General features: G+C 42.0%; 1 protein-coding gene across 1 annotated transcript in view; it reads right to left on the bottom strand.

Moving 5' to 3' along the window:
- Positions 1–17322, bottom strand: part of IGSF5 (immunoglobulin superfamily member 5) — a 54023-nt gene that overhangs the window by 1094 nt on the left and 35607 nt on the right. Inside the window, exons 5-8 of the mRNA XM_065397663.1 lie at positions 13267–13392; positions 12686–12710; positions 8124–8236; positions 5640–5716 (exon numbers count right to left, since the gene is read on the bottom strand). Coding sequence (XP_065253735.1) covers positions 5640–5716; positions 8124–8236; positions 12686–12710; positions 13267–13392 — 341 coding nt within the window. The remainder of the gene's footprint in view (positions 1–5639; positions 5717–8123; positions 8237–12685; positions 12711–13266; positions 13393–17322) is intronic.

Below are 17322 nucleotides of genomic sequence, written 5' to 3'. Positions count from 1 at the left end.
TTCAATGGGGGGGAGCAAGTGTGTTCATTTCCTCTTCCTTCTCCTCCAGGGAGGAAGAGCTAGAAGCTAGGTTCTTCACTCCCCTCACCTGTCCTCCATGGAAGGACTGCCAAAAGCCCAGATGTTTACTCATCCTTCCTTATCATCCAGGGACCGTGAGCCAGGTGCTGGGGTCTTCACTCCCATATCCTCCTGGAATGTGGAAACAATTCTTCACATAATTCCTCTCCCTCTCCTTTTTTCATTTCTATTAAAATACCCAGAAGAGCAATAGGGTAAGGAAGAAGAAGAGCCACTGGTAGTGTCTGCTGTACCTGGACAGAGAGAGACAAGCAAGAAGCATAGATGCCTGTGCCAGGGATTGCAGTGGCAGGAGTGTAGATGGCTACTGAACATGCTGTTTGGTTGAACAGTAATCACCAACCAAGAACAAATAACAGGCAGTTATATGGCTGTGGCCATCTGATTTTTTTCCTGGTTGACAAGACATTTAATATCTTCAATGAGCAGCTCAGTGTTTAACATGTGTGACATATTGGCAGCTGCCGTAATTGATCAGTCAGTGTTCAAATGTGGCCAATCTTTTGGCAGGAAGCCTTGTTTCTGAATCTGTAGGGGAAGACTACAAGAAAGCAGTTTTTTGGGGGGGAATCTTTCACCATGTTTGAGAATAATGTCATAGATTCAGTCCACAAATTGCAAAACCACCGTCTCTTCTGGAAAGGCTTCCTTACAGAATATTAAAGTAATCAACCATGTGTGAGTTAGACATGCAGAGGTGTACTGAGAAGCCAAAGAGCTAACGGGGAAATCTGCTGTGTTCAGATTGAGAATCTATGGCCACCGTGCTCGGAAGAGACAGTGGAAAGTGGAATTTCTGGAGTTTGTAAAAATACACAAAGTGTCTTGTTGGGACACTTATACATCATGTGAAACCATATTCTACTGTGGAGGACCAAAACGTTGGTTAGATTGCTAAAACTTTCTCTCACCATATTGTAAAATACCATTGCAAAAAGTTTTCACCCTCAGAGTAATTCTTGACCTCTGTAAAAGAACGTGCCTGCAGTTACTGATGTAGATGTAAACCACCGTAACTTTGCCCTGTCTTCCTCTCTGATGTGAGAAATCAGAGATAGACAACACAGCCCTTCCATGGTGTGCCTGCACACTGGACTGACAGCTAGTTTAAGAGAAATGCTTCATCTTTATATTGCAAGACCATCCAGGGTTCCAAAAATTCCAAAGCTTATCAGACAATGGTGAGAAAATGGGAGATAATGAAAGACAGCTGTCAAACTGTTCATGATAATGTTGCAACAATTAAAAGAGCTAGTGATGATTTTGATGTTGCATCTTCAACTGCTTTGAACATATCTCACACCTTTGCATTAGTGATATTTTTGTTAGCTATCAGTCCATCTGAAATATAATGGCTACCCAGAAAGATTTTTGATTATTTTAAGTAGTTATCCTGAGAAGTTTCTAAATTGAATAATATAGAGAAAGATCTAGGTTCACTCTTCAGAGAATTAATACAAGATATCATCAGAAGATAGATCTCAGCTTTCGATATGTTGAAACATCTCATTCAAAATAAACAAGAGTTCAGTGTGTTGTATAAACTCATAAATGTTCATAGAATATCAGGGTCGGAAGGGACCTCAGGAGGTCATCTAGTCTAACCCTCTGCTCAAAGCAGGATCAATCCCCAGATGGCTCCCTCAAGGACTGAGCTCACAACCCTGGGTTTAGCAAGCCAATGCACAAACCACTGAGCTATCCCTCCCTCCAAAGCATTGTTCCCACAGCAGGAAATGAACCTGGGCGAAAACTAGGAATCCTGACCACTAGACCATATGGGACTGGTACAGAGACTGGTACATGTTCCTGTCCACATAAATCTTTAGGAAAGATGAAAGATTTATACAATCTGAAGAGAAACCAGAGTATATAGGAACTGAATGCCACATCACTGACTCTTTCCTGACAGACTATTGGTGAGATGTTAGTTGGCATACTAAAGCTCTTTTACAAATTTACAAGATAAATTAATGTAGAGCAGACCAGCATTTCCTGCCTGTGTTATCAGCTGTTAGAGCTTGAAACTACACTTAAGTGAGGAGGTAGCAGAGAAGGGCACAAACAAGAGAATAAATACTGAACTCTGCTTCTTCATGCTTCAGCCATATTGAATGGGCACAAGGTTCTACATTCACTTGTGTGGCACATACATGCTTTAAGTTGTATCTTTCATTTTAGATGCCAAATATTGTGAGTCAAAGGACTTGTAAAATTCGTGAGAATGTCAGTATCTGTAATGGTGACATGAAATCTGAAAATAAAGAAAATGTTGTCACATGGCCCAGCAAGAAATCATGCAGGGAAAATGCAAATCTGTGTTGTTACTGTGATTATGAAGGAGTCGCAATCCCCAGCTTCCACTACTACAGTGGCTAGAGAATTGATGTTTCATCTTAGGTTATGTCAACACTGCAACAAAAAGAGCCGCAACTGCGAGTCTCGGTGCCCAGGTCAAGTGTCTTGGTCTCGCAGGGCTCAGGATCTGGGACTAAAAGTGCCAATGTAGGTGCTCAGGATGGAGCACAGGCTCTGAAAACTGTTGTGGGGGGTGGGTCTCAGAGCCCAGGTTCCAGCCTGAGCCCAAAGGGCTACACTACTATTTTTTAGCCCCATCGCACATGCCCTGTGAGCCCGAGTCAGACGACCTGAGCTCTGAGACTCGCTATTGCAGGTCTTTTTTTGCAGTGTTGACACATCCTCAGACAACCAGGCCTCTTGGCCCTTTAAGAATGGTGGAAGCAAAAGACTATGAGGCCTCCAAGTTTTGATGGTATTGCAAGGCTTAGAGCTGTACCTAGTAATGCCCCTTCTCAGACAGTTCAGTACTGCTTAGCATATTTATGCTGATTATCAACATAGTCTTCCTGAGAATGTCCAGAGGTTTTGTTTTTTAATGTGTGAGCCTGGGCAGGTGGGGCTCAGCAGTCCAGCCAGGAGAAGGAAAATACTGATTTCAAACCAAGAACATCGGGCCTGGCTAGCTGGTTTATAAAAGCTGTGCAAATCACACATGCTCTATAAACCACCGATCCCAATTTACAGTACAAGGCAAAGGCCAAGCAAGCAACGTGTGAGTCTGTCTCTGCTGCAAATGGATAGCTTCAATTAATACAAAAGTGGGAGAGTTTAAATAATAGACTAGCTAGCTGTCCTGAAAGCTAACTTTTCTTAAACAAGTTTTATTTGAAAATGAGTCTTGTACTACAACTATTCATTCAACTTCAATTAAAAGTAACAGTAAATAGTAATCCACATGAATCTACATGGAAACCATTATTTGGTCGTATTTCATTTCAGTTGTTTTGTAACACCACAGAAAAAACACTTGCATATGTGTAGCATTTTAGAGCATGTGCAGTGGAACCAGTATCAAGTAACCATCCAAGATAGCAAAGGAAGTGATGCTGTGTGTGTCTAAAGTCACAATCTCACCCTTAGACTGTAGTCAGCAATGCAAGGCCTCAGCACCTCATTCTGAGCATGTAACATCATTTGTGCCTATTTTAAACACATATTAGGCACCTAGTACTGGGCACTTAAACACATAAATACACCTATTCTTCTCATTGTGCATAGCTTCATGCAATAGCAAAATGTTCTAAAATAGTCCACAAAGAACTCTAAGTGTAATGGCCTATCCTTGTGAGCAGGTATGTGTGTCTATGTACTGGTGTACTTGTAACTTCTAGCACCAACAGTGGTTTCAGATGCCAAATCTGACAAGCCTGAAAATCTAGAATAGCAAAGGGCTGACAAAATGGACAAAACTCCCTTTCACTTCAGTAGGGCCAGGATTTCACCCTTGGAGAGGAGGAAGATGCAGGCATAAAAGGTCTTTTCTGAGTTATTTTAGAAAAATAAATACATAAACCAGAAAGATTTTGTTGTATGGCTAAGTACTTACTAAATCCTGCAATATCAATATTCCAAAGTGAACAAGGAAACGCTAGGGGCATTTGTGAAATTATCGAGTTAGCACTCTGACAAAAACACTGCATCGTGAGTTTCACAGACCAGCTTGCTAGGCTCTGTCTACAAAAGAACCTTAGATGGAGAAAGGTGGTTGGTCAAGTAGTCAAAGCCTTCTCAGGAGAGAGTAACACAAGAGAGGCCAGGGAGACACCTGTGTATAGAAGTTAGCTTTTTAAGTCCCTATAGTGACCGAGGGACTGCAGTTTTGCCATACTATTACTTTGTGGTAACCTATATCTTTCTTCTGTACTATACAGGGGAGATCATTATGGAATTGAGCTACACCATTCTTCATGTCACTTTGTTGTTCCTACATTCACCTGAGTCTGTCACTCAGTGTCATCCTGGTGCTTTCTTGTAACAGCTATTGTTCTCAGCTCCAAATCAAATAGACCAAGAGACTTATGTGTTGAGAAGAACAAAAATCATAGAGGAAATGAACTTCCATATTATCCTGATCATGAATTACAGAGGGCAGAGAAGCCAGCTCAGCTAAATGTGTGAGAAGATAGTCTTGTGAATGATACACTGCCATCTTTTATGCCACAAAGTATGCTCACATTTCTTTCCTAACCAATGTCACTTTGATAATGGTCCATCCCCTTCTTCCCACCTCCACTGAAATGAAACAGGAAAGTTTCCTGAGAGAAGTTCCGGTAAAATAGCCATCGCATTAAAGCATGTTCCAAGGGCATGCCCCGTAGTGTACTTTATACCTATATCACCATGTCATCTCAAAACATTTTACGAAGTATGGGCCTGATCCAAACCCTGCTGAAATGAATGGAAACTCACCCAATGAGTTCACGGTGGTTTGGATCAGGCCCTATGTACATACAGTGCTACTGAATTGCAGCATCTTATGAGCTGGAGAACACTAGCATACAAAAGCAGGGAAATGTTGCACATTGAAAGCAGGGCAAAAAACTCCATAATCTAATGGGACTGGGTGGTTGGGAATAGAAAAGAGCATATGATAGGGAGCCTAGATCTTGTGTAGTTATAGCCCAGGCTGGTAAGAAGGTGCAACGTCATTGTAATAAAAACAAAAATCTTTTAAACCAAATTTTAGATTTTTAATTTTAGATGCAAATCTAAGGCTACATCTACACTACAGGGGGGGGTCGATTTAAGATACGCAAATTCAGCTACGCGAATAGCGTAGCTGAATTCAACGTATCGCAGCCGACGTACCCCGCTGTGAGGACGGCAGCAAAATCGACCTCCGCGGCTTCCCGTCGACGGCTCTTACTCCCACCTTCGCTGGTGGAATAAGAGCGTCGATTCGGGGATCGATTGTCGCGTCCTGATGGGACGCGATAAATCGATCCCCGAGAGGTCGATTTCTACCCGCCGATTCAGGCGGGTAGTGTAGACCTAGCCTAAGAAACTAGCATTAGCATCCAGTGTATGTCCTGAAAAGCAGGCGTTTCATAGAAACTAAAAGGAGATAATGTTGAAGGCCAGAATGGAGCCCGACTTGGCTTTTAAATGTCAGAGTCCTTTAGAAATCCATGATCTAAGTATAGTACATATTTGCTATATGAAAATGTCAAGATCTCAGTGGGTTATTTGCCAATTACCTCTGATGGGGAACTGACTTCTAAATCTTCTTCTGTGCGATAAAAGTTGGAGGCCATTGGGGGAAGAGGAGCGATTCCTGTAACAGAAGAATATATAAGATCATTGTTATTCACTGTCCAACATGGCATGAACCATAAATCATTCTGGGATAAAAATAAAATATGATTTGTTACTGTAGGTGTTTTGCACAGTTACTTCTGCCAAATGAATTTTCAAGGAACTCATCTAGGAGACTGTTGAATCTTCTTGCTGAAGTTTATCTAAACTTGTCTAAGTTTATACTTTATGAAATAGCAAAATATTGCTTCTGCGTACCCCTGCAATCTTCGTAGTAGATGCACTTCTTTATATTTAATTGTTTTTTTTAGGAAAAAGTGTGCATAGTTGGATTATACACTGTGTACAATCATTTTACATCCTTTAAATGTTTGCTACAGAAAAAGAATCTGATTATAAATACAAGTGGCAAGCAAGGATTTGGTTGAGATTTACATTTACTGTTTGTTTATATATGTTCAAGAACAGGCCTCCTGTCTGGGAGCTGGAATTTGCATTACATTAGTCATTTATTGCTAAAAACTTACCTCTCGAGTATATTTTCATACATATATTCAGCAACATGGAGAAAAGGATTGCAAAGGACAATTGTTTTTCCCTGTATTTCTGTGAGGAAACCTAAGCTGTTCAAAGAATTGGGCTCTTTCCAACTTTTGTACCTCCACCTATATCTTCCAGATGTGGTACAGCAGTCAGTGGTCTACCAAGTCCCTAGCCACCACTCTGTGGTCACCATCGGTGAATGCAAACATTATAAAAATCACCACCAACAAATGTAATTGTTGGGTTTTTTATCTCCCCCACCCCCAGGATTATATAGTCTATACAGTTAAGAATAGAGCTGAGTGAATAATTAATTTTTTGGTTCGGTGGCCAAACCGAAAAAGCAGGAGGAAAAGTCAGTTATTTTAGAACTGAAATTGTATTTTGATATTTCTCACTGCGAAAAAATTATTTGGGTTGAACTAAAGGGTTCAAATGTCAGTTTGAAGTGGCTTTTTTTCTAGAAAATGTGCCTTTGGAACAAAACGTCAAAACAGTTCATTTTGAAAATGTCAAAACTAAATATTTCAAAAAAATCAGCCTATTTTGGCTGAACTAGTCACCAAATTTGTCCTGAATTCTTGAATATTTTTAGTGTTCCCAAAAATGTATTTGTGGGGTAATTTACTATTCCCTCCCCCCCCCCCACACACACACACACAAATAAATTGCCCAGATCTAATTAAGAGTTCTACTACATGGTAACCGAATGTACTGTGGTGGGAAGCTGAACATGTCAGTGGGGTTCACCATTCCATAAGTATATCATCCGTAAATATATCATCCTCTAAGAATATCTCTGTGCTATTGTATAAGATAATAAACCAAAGAAATACCCACCCATGCCTGAAAAACTATGAGGATATTGAAATGTTACCCTGAGATATCATTCCTAGAGTAGTACTTTTGTGGGTCACACTGTATGAATGAACAATACAACATTTATTGCATGAATTAACTAAAAACATATGGTTGTACCAACTGCAATTATTATTAAGTAACATGGGTAGCAAAATAATAGTGATGGGACGAGCCATAAAACAATCATAGGTGTGGTTGTATTCAGAAAAGCATCCAACATTGCTAGAGTTAGCTAAACTATTGGAATTTCTGCAAAACTGGATTGGAAATCTCATGCCCACAGGCTCTGTTGTGATGTTTCTTGCATTTTCTGCTTTCTGTCAAACTGTAAATCACTGCAAGATCAGCCTTCCTTGTGGGATTCTGGTACCTCCGTCTTTGGCCCTCGCAGGAATTTGGAAATGAAAAGGCACACGGAAGATTTTTTTTTTAATAACCAAAGTTTTTACAACTTCACAAACGCTCAGTTCACACGTTCACTTAGATTTTTGGGCAAAGATCCACCCAGGAGCGGTGCCAGGGTTTTTGCCACCCTAGGCGGCAGCGCTCCTCCTCTGAGCATTCAGGGGGCCTGGGGTCCTCGGCGGTGGGGGTCCTTCTGCTCTACGTCTTTGGGGCACTTCGGCAGCGGGTCCCGGAGCGAGTGAAGGACCCGCTGCCGAATTTCTGCCGAAGATCCGGAGGGGAAGGACCCCCCGCCGCCGAATTACCGCTGAGGGCGGCAAAATGCAGCCCCCCAAATCCTGCCACCCTAGGCGACCACCTAGGTTCGCCTAGTGGAAGCGCTGGCCTTGTGTCCACCCCTACAACTACAACTGTGTTTGGAAGCCTCCAAACACCCTAGCATTCTGAGAGATCAGAACTTTCCTGAATAGGGTCAGGCACACATTGTGTTTTCCATAATGTATTGGGTATTCTAAGACTTTATTTAAGTAGCACGGAGTAAAAAATGCACATTTCTTGGAAATCGGTGAGCCAACTCTATTGCGCTTGCTTCATTATCACTGACATATTTGACTCACTTGGCATTTGTTTTGTGTACACTGGGTCCTCTGGACTGTATCCAGAATTTTCATTACCACTGCTTCTCCTGGTCTTCACACTACCATCATTGGTTTTCTTAGTTGAAACTTTTCTGGAAATAAAAATTCCAATCATTAAAACCTACATTCTATGAGCATTCTTAGGCAGTATCCAACAGAGAGAGAGGCACAAATTCTCAAAGGTATTTCAGCACCAACTCTCATTGATTTTCATGGAAGTTAGGTACCTAAATACCTTTGAGGATCTGGGTCAAAGGACTTGCAGATGTATCCAACTTCCAAAAAAGTGAAGAAAAATAATGTATAATCCTTGAAAGAATTTACCCACTGCATGCACGGTCTTGTATAAATCCTAACTAGGCTTTGCTTAAAAAGTTCTGATCAGCTGCTTAATAACATTTGGGAAATTAAGATGATTAACATCTTAAGACTTCAAGTCTGTGACCCAGTTCAAAATTTTTGTAAAAACTAAAGCACAACCCCATATTCTGACCTCGACTGTGTAATTTAACCACAGCCCTGCATTGGGAGCAATAGGGAGAGTACCCCTGTGCGCAGGAGGACTATGCAGTCTGTCCCTCTGCCTCCCCACACCATAGAGGAGGGTGCAAGCTGCTTCCGGTGGTTCAGTGGGCCAGTTTGGTGGGGAGGCCAGGCTATGACTCTGCCTCTGCCTCCCACCCTCCAAGCTCCCCTTTGGGGTGAGATGCACACCTGGAGTTAAATGGAGGGGGTACAACTGACAGGTCTTTTTGCAAGCTGTGCAAAGCAACAGGAGGCTTCTTGTGTGCACCCTCCCAAACACAGCGTGTAAGGCTCCGTCACAATCTGACCTATGGCCCTGATCCTGCAAACATTTACACACATGCTCAACCTCAAGCAGGTGTGTCGTCCCACTGAAGTCAATAGGACTACTCCTCCGTTAAGCACCTATGTAAGCATTTGCAGGGTGGGGGCCTACATTTGTAGCCAGTGGGATACAGATAATACATCTCTATTTATCACTCTGTTGCGCTACAAGGGATTTTACTCGTCATTTATTTCAAATAGCTCAAGTCTGGGGTCCTCCAGGGCACGCTGCAAGGCCCATCTCTTTGCCCAGGCTTTTGGGGAGAGACAAGCCAGCTAAGGGCAGGGGTATGCAGAAGAAGGGCTGGGATTTGTAGCTGGAGTGGGATTTTTTTCTTTGTTCCCGTTATGTGGGGAAATTGCTGCATTTACTTCTATACTTTTAACATAATATACAAGGTGCCTAGACTGTCAGACAGGGGCATTTTCAATGCTTCTATAGATCTAAATAAATAGATGTTAGGATCAGATGAGTAGACTGCAATGAGTTTTTTAAAACCCTATATGAAACCAGAGTCGTTCCAATGCAGTATTTGGGGATAGAGAGCACTCATTCATAGATATAATTAGAAAAAAAACGCACCTGCAAACACTTATGCTCGTGTGTAACTTTAAACACATGAGTAGCCCCTTTGTCTTCATTGGGACCATTCACATGAGTACAGTTGCACATGTACTTAAAGTCTTTGTTTTGCTGAGTTCCTAAATTCAATCTAAACCCTAAGGCCCTGAGCCAGCAAAGTACTTAAGCATGTGATTAATTTTAATCATGTGAGTAGTCCCACTGAAATCAACAGGACTTCTTGTGTTAGACTAGGGACTAAAAAGCATGTACCATTTCATGAAGCTCCAACTTAATTTACCATGGGCCAAATTCAAGCTTCTTTTTATTTTAATAATATGTGTACACAGGAAAGAGGCAACCAGACATAACTGTTATGCCCTGCCTTGCACTCCTTCAAAACCTGTGGAAAAAACACTCTGTGGGCCCTCCGTGAATAGAGACAAGCAGGTGTGTACCTGGATGAGGGCAAGAGATTCGAACATTGTGTTTTAGCATGTACACTCCCTGAACTACTGATTTCATCTGTTGTGTAGATTCCCTCTTCAGAGAATCATATGGTATGTCTACACTGCAATTAAAAATCCATGGCTGACCCATGCCAGGTGACTTGGGCTCGTAGGGCTCAAGCTAAGGGGCTTTAGAATTGCAGGGTAGACATTCAAGATCAGGTTGGTGCCTGGGCTCTAAGACCCTGTGGTGTGGGAGGATCCCAGAGCTCAAGCTGCAGCCTGAGCCCAAATATCTACCCAATGATTAAACAGCCCCTTCGTCCAAACCCTGTGTGCCCGAGTAAGCTGGCACGGACCAGTGTCAAACTGCAGTGTAGACATACCAATAGGTTCAGCCCTAGCAGAATTAATCTATACAGTGAGTCTGGTCAGGACTCAGAACACGAGCCACAATGACAGATACTTTTGCAGCAGTTTTATTTGAATCAAAAATACAAATTGACTTGGACCTGCATTTGGCCTCAGATGCTTTGTTGATTTAGTCCAACCAATTTATACATCTGTACCTGATAAATTGGTTGAAACAATAATTACAAACAGAAAAACAAAACACCTGGAAGATCATGATATGATCGGGACTATTCAGCATGGTTTCTTCACAGGGAAACCTTATTTCACTAATCTCTCAGAATTCTTTGAATGGGTCAATAAAACAGTGGATAAAGGAGAACGAAATGACAAAATGTATTTATGTAGTGTTGTTGTAGTTGTGTTGATAAATTTTCAAGCGGCTGTTGACCAGGTTTCACACAAGATGTTACTAAAGAAGTTAAGTGTCATGGGGTGAGAGGCAAAGTAATCAAAAATAGCTAGGAGACAGAAAACAAAGTAGGGTTAACTATCCCAGAAGCATATAATAACTATAGTTGGATTCACAGTGTACACCTAAAAAATTACACAAAGTAACCCCACTGAAAAAGTTTTTCTGTTCACATTAGTACTGACAAATAGGATCTTAATATTGATTAACAGGATCCTACATTTTACAGTGTTTCAACCTAATGCAAAAACAATTTGTTTGCTTTGTATTCAGATGCGTCTGATACTAAGTAGGAAGTGCTGACAGGTATCACTGGCCGCTTTTTATATACTATAACTTATGATCCTTAAAAAAGCAGGGGACATCATCTAATTTGTCTGCCAATCTGTCTCATTTAATTTGCATCAATCTGTCTCAGTTTCAACCTTTCTTCTGTACCACAGACATTCTAGTTGGGTTACACTCTGTGCAAGTTGTAAATCTACTGTTATCTTGACTGAAACTTGGAAGAGAGAGCTGTTTTGGTGCACAGTGACCTCTTGTGGAATTTGTTGCAAATGCTAAGTGTTGAGGCTGGAGGAAATCTGGTGCAAAATAGGAATATCTAGAAGTATAGGATCAAATCTAAACCCATATTCAGTAAAGAACTTGAGCATATGCTTAATTTTTGGGTACCTGAGTATTCTCATTGGCTTTATTGGGACTGCTCACATGCTTATAAGTTAAGCACATGCTTAGATATATTGCTGAATCTGGAACTCAATAACTAGATAAAATTTTAAAAAATGGAGATATACCTATCTCATAGAGCTGGAAGGGACCCCACAAGGTCATTGACTCCAGCCCCCTGCCTTCACTAGCAGGACCAAGTACTGATTTTGCCCCAGATCCCGAAGTGGCCCTCTCAAGGATTGATTTCACAACCCTCAGTTTAACAGGCCAATGCTCAAACCACTGAGCTATCCCTCCCGCATTTTGATTGTTTTCAAAAGAAGTTTTATGGGAACATCAGTTACAGTTTTCAGTAATATGGTGTTGCTGATTCACTCCAATGAGTGTAATGGGCAATTTTCTGATGTGGGGGGGGTTATTTTTTTTAAAGGTAGTGATTTACAGTATCTGTTATAACTTCCAATTATGTAGCCTTGATTGTATAATCATTTTGGGGAGAAAACTAAAAGTGGAATGAGATTTTGGGCTGTACCTCTAAGGCTATGTCTGCACTGCAAACAAGGGGTATAATTCCCATATAGCTCACACTAACTTGATGAGAACGGGCACGAGCATAAATAATAGCATAGCCACAGCAGCACCGCGGTATGGCTTAGCCGTGCCGAGTGCATACCCACAAGGATCGGGCAGGTTTGTACTCAACACAGCTAAGCTGCTGCTGCTGCCTATGCAACCCTGGTATGCTGCTATTTATACTCGCTAGAGCGAGCATATGTACACAAGCAGGGAATCACACCCGTAGCTTGCAGTGTAGCCTAAGAGGCTCAGCATAAAACTTGCATCCCAGGGTGGGGGAGGGTGATGCTGGTGGCTTTGAGCCACTTTTGCTTCCTTAGGGTTCTGGGCTGCTGAGGGGAGCCAGTGAGGCCCCAGAATAATTTAGAAGGGCAGCCTGTGGGTGACAGCACTGCCCAGAATTCCCACAGTGCTATAGGCTGTGGCCCTCCCCCACCTCTCCTGGCACACCCCTTATGCCTAGGCTTGCGATGGGGGCCTTATAGGGCTGTGTAAAGCTGCCTTGCACAGTTCTCTCCTGGACAGATCTGGGGCTCTAATGGCTCTTTTATGGTGCCGCAGAAACATACAAGGGGCATAGCAGAGGGGGAATCCATGGTATTCAACTTACCTCAACTCCTTTTGATAGGTGGACTCTGAAAGAAAGGAAGAAATGGCTTTAAAATACAGCAAAATAAAATAAGGCTTGCTACTGAGGTTCTCCCACTTTCTCACAGTTCAGACTGTATTTTAATACAGAAATTATCCCATAGCCCCCTTCCCCTCCCGTCTGCAGTCACATAACATCCTGGTGCACTTACTTACATGGAAAATTAATGCTAGGAAAGAAATTACTGAATGCATTTGTAGCTGGTGTACACTGTATAGCTGTACAAATCTAGGTGTAGATGTACACTGACTTTCAATGAGATTTGTATTCTGAGTCATTTAGCCACTTTTGAAAATCTTACCCTTCCTTTTCACTATTGACAGAAATACTAACGAGCCACCAATTCCACTGGAAACAAGTTATATCGGAAGAAGTCAGCAGGCAACTATTTGTAGTATCTACAAGCCACTGGTTATCAGAATCACCTCTCTGCCCTGAACAATCCTTACTAAACTGTGCACTGTGCTTTAACTGAAATAGTAATAGATTAAATCTAATCTAAGGTTTAAAAAATGCAGATCCAGTAGCAAAAATCCATTTACCTTTGTTTTTTAGGCAGCAGTATATTATTATAAAAATAATAATGATCAGAAGAAGAAAACCAATTGACAATGTGACTGCAAGTATAATAGTCCGTGTCCGCGTGCTGTCTTCTTGGTTACCATTTTCTATTAAATGAAATAAAGAAGCATTACAGTAGCAGAGCTGCGACCTTTCTTTTTCTGAAGAGCATGACCAACTTTCTGGAAGCATTATTAAATTACTTGTTGATTATTTAAAACAAGAGATGGATTGTGTTCCTCATTTGTGTTCAGAATGACTTTACCCTATATTGATGATACCCAGTACCACAAAATGCCTTGATCACGATAATTCTTTGTTACAATTATTCTACTTTAGCTGCTAGTTATATTTCTGACAAACCTAGGCTGCTAATTTTCTTCATTCTTCCCACTTAAATGTATTTTGTAGACATTCTGAGCCCAATCTAAACCCCACTGAAAGCAAATGGGAGCCTTTCCATTGGCTTCAACAGGTATTAGATCACACTCATTGTGAATAATTCAAAAAAACCTCAGTTGTCCACTGTAAAGGACAAGCATGTTAACAACACATCTATTGAGTTTGAGATTGCTAACCTTAACACATTCCTGCATCCTGGACTATAACATATAATATTGCATAGTGATGTACAATATGCATTTATGGTGTTTTCACATAACTATGATTCGATTATTTTTTTTTTACCTATAATGCTAAATCGGGTGATTTCAAAATCATTCAATGTATCCCTGTTTCTGGTTGCCACAAACAAAAGGTGCTCACCATATATCCCTCAAAATAATCAACATTAAATTGATAGCTTTTACCCTTTAACTAGTTGTCAACATACAATAGACCAGAGGTGGGCAAACTATGGCCCATGGGCCACATCCGGCCTGTGGGACCTTCCTGCCCAGCCCCTGAGCTCCTACCCTGGGAGGCTAGCCCCCAGCCCCTCCCCTGCTGTTCCCCCTCCCCCGAAGCCTCAGCTCACTCCACCGATGGTCTGAGCGGCGGGGCTGTGAGCTCCTGGGGCAGCGCAGCTGCAGAGCCGGGGCCTGACCCGGTGCTTTGTGACTGGCTCCAGCCGGGCAGCACGGCTGTAGCGCCGCCAGCCACCAGTGCTCCAGGCAGCGCAGTAAGGGGGCAGGGAGCAGGGGGGTTGGATAGCGGGCAGAGGAGTATGGGGGGGTGGTCAGGGGCGGGGATGTAGGTAGGGGTGAGGGCAGTCTGAGGGTGGGGAACAGGGGGGTTGAATGGGGGCAGGGGTCCCCGGGGGGCAGTCAGGAATGAGAGGGGGGGTTGGATAGGCTGGCGGGGGGCAGTTGGGGCAGGGGTTCCTAGGGAAGTCAAGGGACAGGGAGAAGGGGCGGTTGGATGGGGCAGGAGTCCCAGGGGGCTGTCAGGAATGAGAGGAGGGGTTGGATGGGGTGGCGGGGGGCAGTCAGGGGCAGGGGTTCTGGGGGCGGTCAGGGGACAGGGAGTGGGGGGGGTGGATGGGGCAGGGGTCCCGGGGGGTCAGATAGGGGGTGGGGGCCGGGCTACTACTCCCTCCCCTAAGCGGCCCTCCATACAATTTCCGAAACCCGATGCGGCTCTCAGGCCAAAAAGTTTGCCCGCCCCTGCAATAGACACTTCTTCTGATGGTAATATGGCCCTGTCCATCAGGCTGATCCAATATCTGTGGTGCTCTTTACTAACTGGACCAATCTTTGATCTTCCTAACTGCAGTGAGCAGCCTCAGCCCAAAAGCTAAGGCCGGCTCCAAAAGCAGTCCAAAATATAGCCCTGGTAGCTATATTAAAAACAAACTTCAAATCCAACCCAAAAGCACAAGGTTTGTACAGACTTGACAATACTGCCTCTGTTGCACTGGATTTGTGTGTGTCATGTCCTTTTTAGTGTTCCTAATTAAAGATGGGCCTGAATGGCAAAATTTGGATACAGGTTTCAGACTCACCAAAGTTTGCAGATGTTCTTCTGGGGTTTTGGATTGGCCCCTTACAGCATAATAGCCCAGCTGCAAAATTTGGACTTGAATTTGGATTCTGAACACTCCAAAGATTGGATGGTTCACAAATTATTCAGTTTAGTCTCTTCTCTAATCCTTATGAACTATCAGCACGTAAATTGATCGTGCAAATTAACCAAATTAAGCATTGAGGGGCTGCTCCTGGATTTAATTGTAAACTACTACCCAAAATGTTCCTGGATTCCAACTTTAATACATATCCTTACCCATCTAGAGCACTTCAAGAATGTATTGTCTCCATTTCAATAGTTATTATTAATTCTCTCTCCTAAGAGGATATTTTGCCCTTATGTGTGTGAACATTAATTCCATGGAGAGTAATGGAAATCCTGTGTATGAATGCAGCCATCCTCCTCCTCCGGCCACACACAACACACCTAATTCCCCCCAATACTTTCCGTTCACTTCATTCTCTACACACCTCAAACAGCAGATTTTCCCCCCCTTCATCCCAGTTTATTTGAACAACCAATCCTTCTCCCATTCTGTGCTCAACCTCTGAAACACCTTCCTTCTCTGTGCATCTTTCTGAATCCTGTCCGCCTTCAAACCTCATCACAACAAGTTTCATCCCTCTTTCTGGTCTAGGGCTCTTAATGCACTCTCTGAGAAAACTAACCATCCAGATCCTGCTACCATTTAAATAAGTGGCAAACTCCCATTTTACATTAAGGGAAGCAGAATCAAGCCCTTAATTTTCCATGTCTCTGTCTTCAATCATTCTTCCTAAGATTGGCCTTGTATAGCTTTTGTTCTGCCTCACCATAACTTCTGAGGTTACCAGTATATTATAATCTGCAGCCTCGTAGTTAATATGTATAAATCAATTGTGAAGTGTTTTGTGATTTTTTTGCACGCAAGAAATAAATCTACAGCATAAATCTGCATTTTATTTTATTTTATTTTGTGCCATACAAAATGCTATGGGGATTTTAAGGTAGTTAAAATATGAAATTAATATTAATCTTGCCTGTATGTTTAATGATGTTTTTAATAAGTTATTGCTACCAAATATCAGTTATTTTGAGTACTCCTATTTTAAGATCTTGTTTTTATATTTAGCTTCTTGCAATACCTTTCTCAGTTAACTTTAATACAGATTTGTGATAAGACACATGCAGAAAATAATGTGTTGTGCTAAGTCATATCAAGGTTAGATATAAGCAGTATATAGATTAATAGAGGTATGTTAGTCAATATTTTTTTAGTGAGTCCTAGAAACAGATCTCCATATGTGATAGCCTAAGATTTCTGTTTATTAGCTGCAATGTTATACTTTGGCAAACACTACACTCTCATTAGTTTCACATTTCTTGGTAAATTCAGCAACTGGGATGCTAAGATTTGAGGAATAGTTCTTACAACAGCTTCATTTGTTCTTGTGATTTTCATTTAACCAGCCTTTGAGCCTTCATGGCCTATTCATTTGCCAAAGTAAGATGGCTGCTCAGGTCAAATTCAGGAATAGTCTGCTTTTCAGGCAGCACAGAGCAGAAAGAGGGAGCAAGGGAAGGTGTTTGTTCAGTGCCTGCCCTTGAGCTTTGACATAGATGGATCACTAAGACTTGCCAGCACAGAAGCAGGAAGATGCCAATGGCACTGCTCCTGTGCTCTGTACCAGCTCTTCTCCAATGTATTTGTCACTCAAAATGATCACTCTGTTCAGGAGGAGTGTTTTTAACATTTGTGATTCCCAAGAACTATGTTGATTTAAAAGCAGAAGACTCTAATTATCATTAGAAATTCAATATTAATTGATAGGAAAAGCTAAGCACAAGAAACCTGCACTGCATAATAATCATATACTTGGAGTTCTAAAAGTGTCCTTAATTCTTTCCCTTACTTTATCCATACTCTATAACCTCAGGTTAATATACGTCTAATAAGTCTCCTGTCAGCATATTCTCTAATAGCATCTTTCACATTAATTCTAAGTTATTTCCATACTGTGGGAACTCCTTCAGCATGCATACTTTAACCAGTCCCATTCACTGTCATTCTGTTGAGATCAAGGGCTACAAAA

Source organism: Emys orbicularis, chromosome 1 (genome assembly GCF_028017835.1).
Source record: "Emys orbicularis isolate rEmyOrb1 chromosome 1, rEmyOrb1.hap1, whole genome shotgun sequence".
NCBI lineage: Eukaryota > Metazoa > Chordata > Testudines > Emydidae > Emys > Emys orbicularis.
The sequence above is the reverse complement of the archived record's forward strand: the minus strand, read 5'-3'. Positions and strand labels throughout refer to the sequence as shown.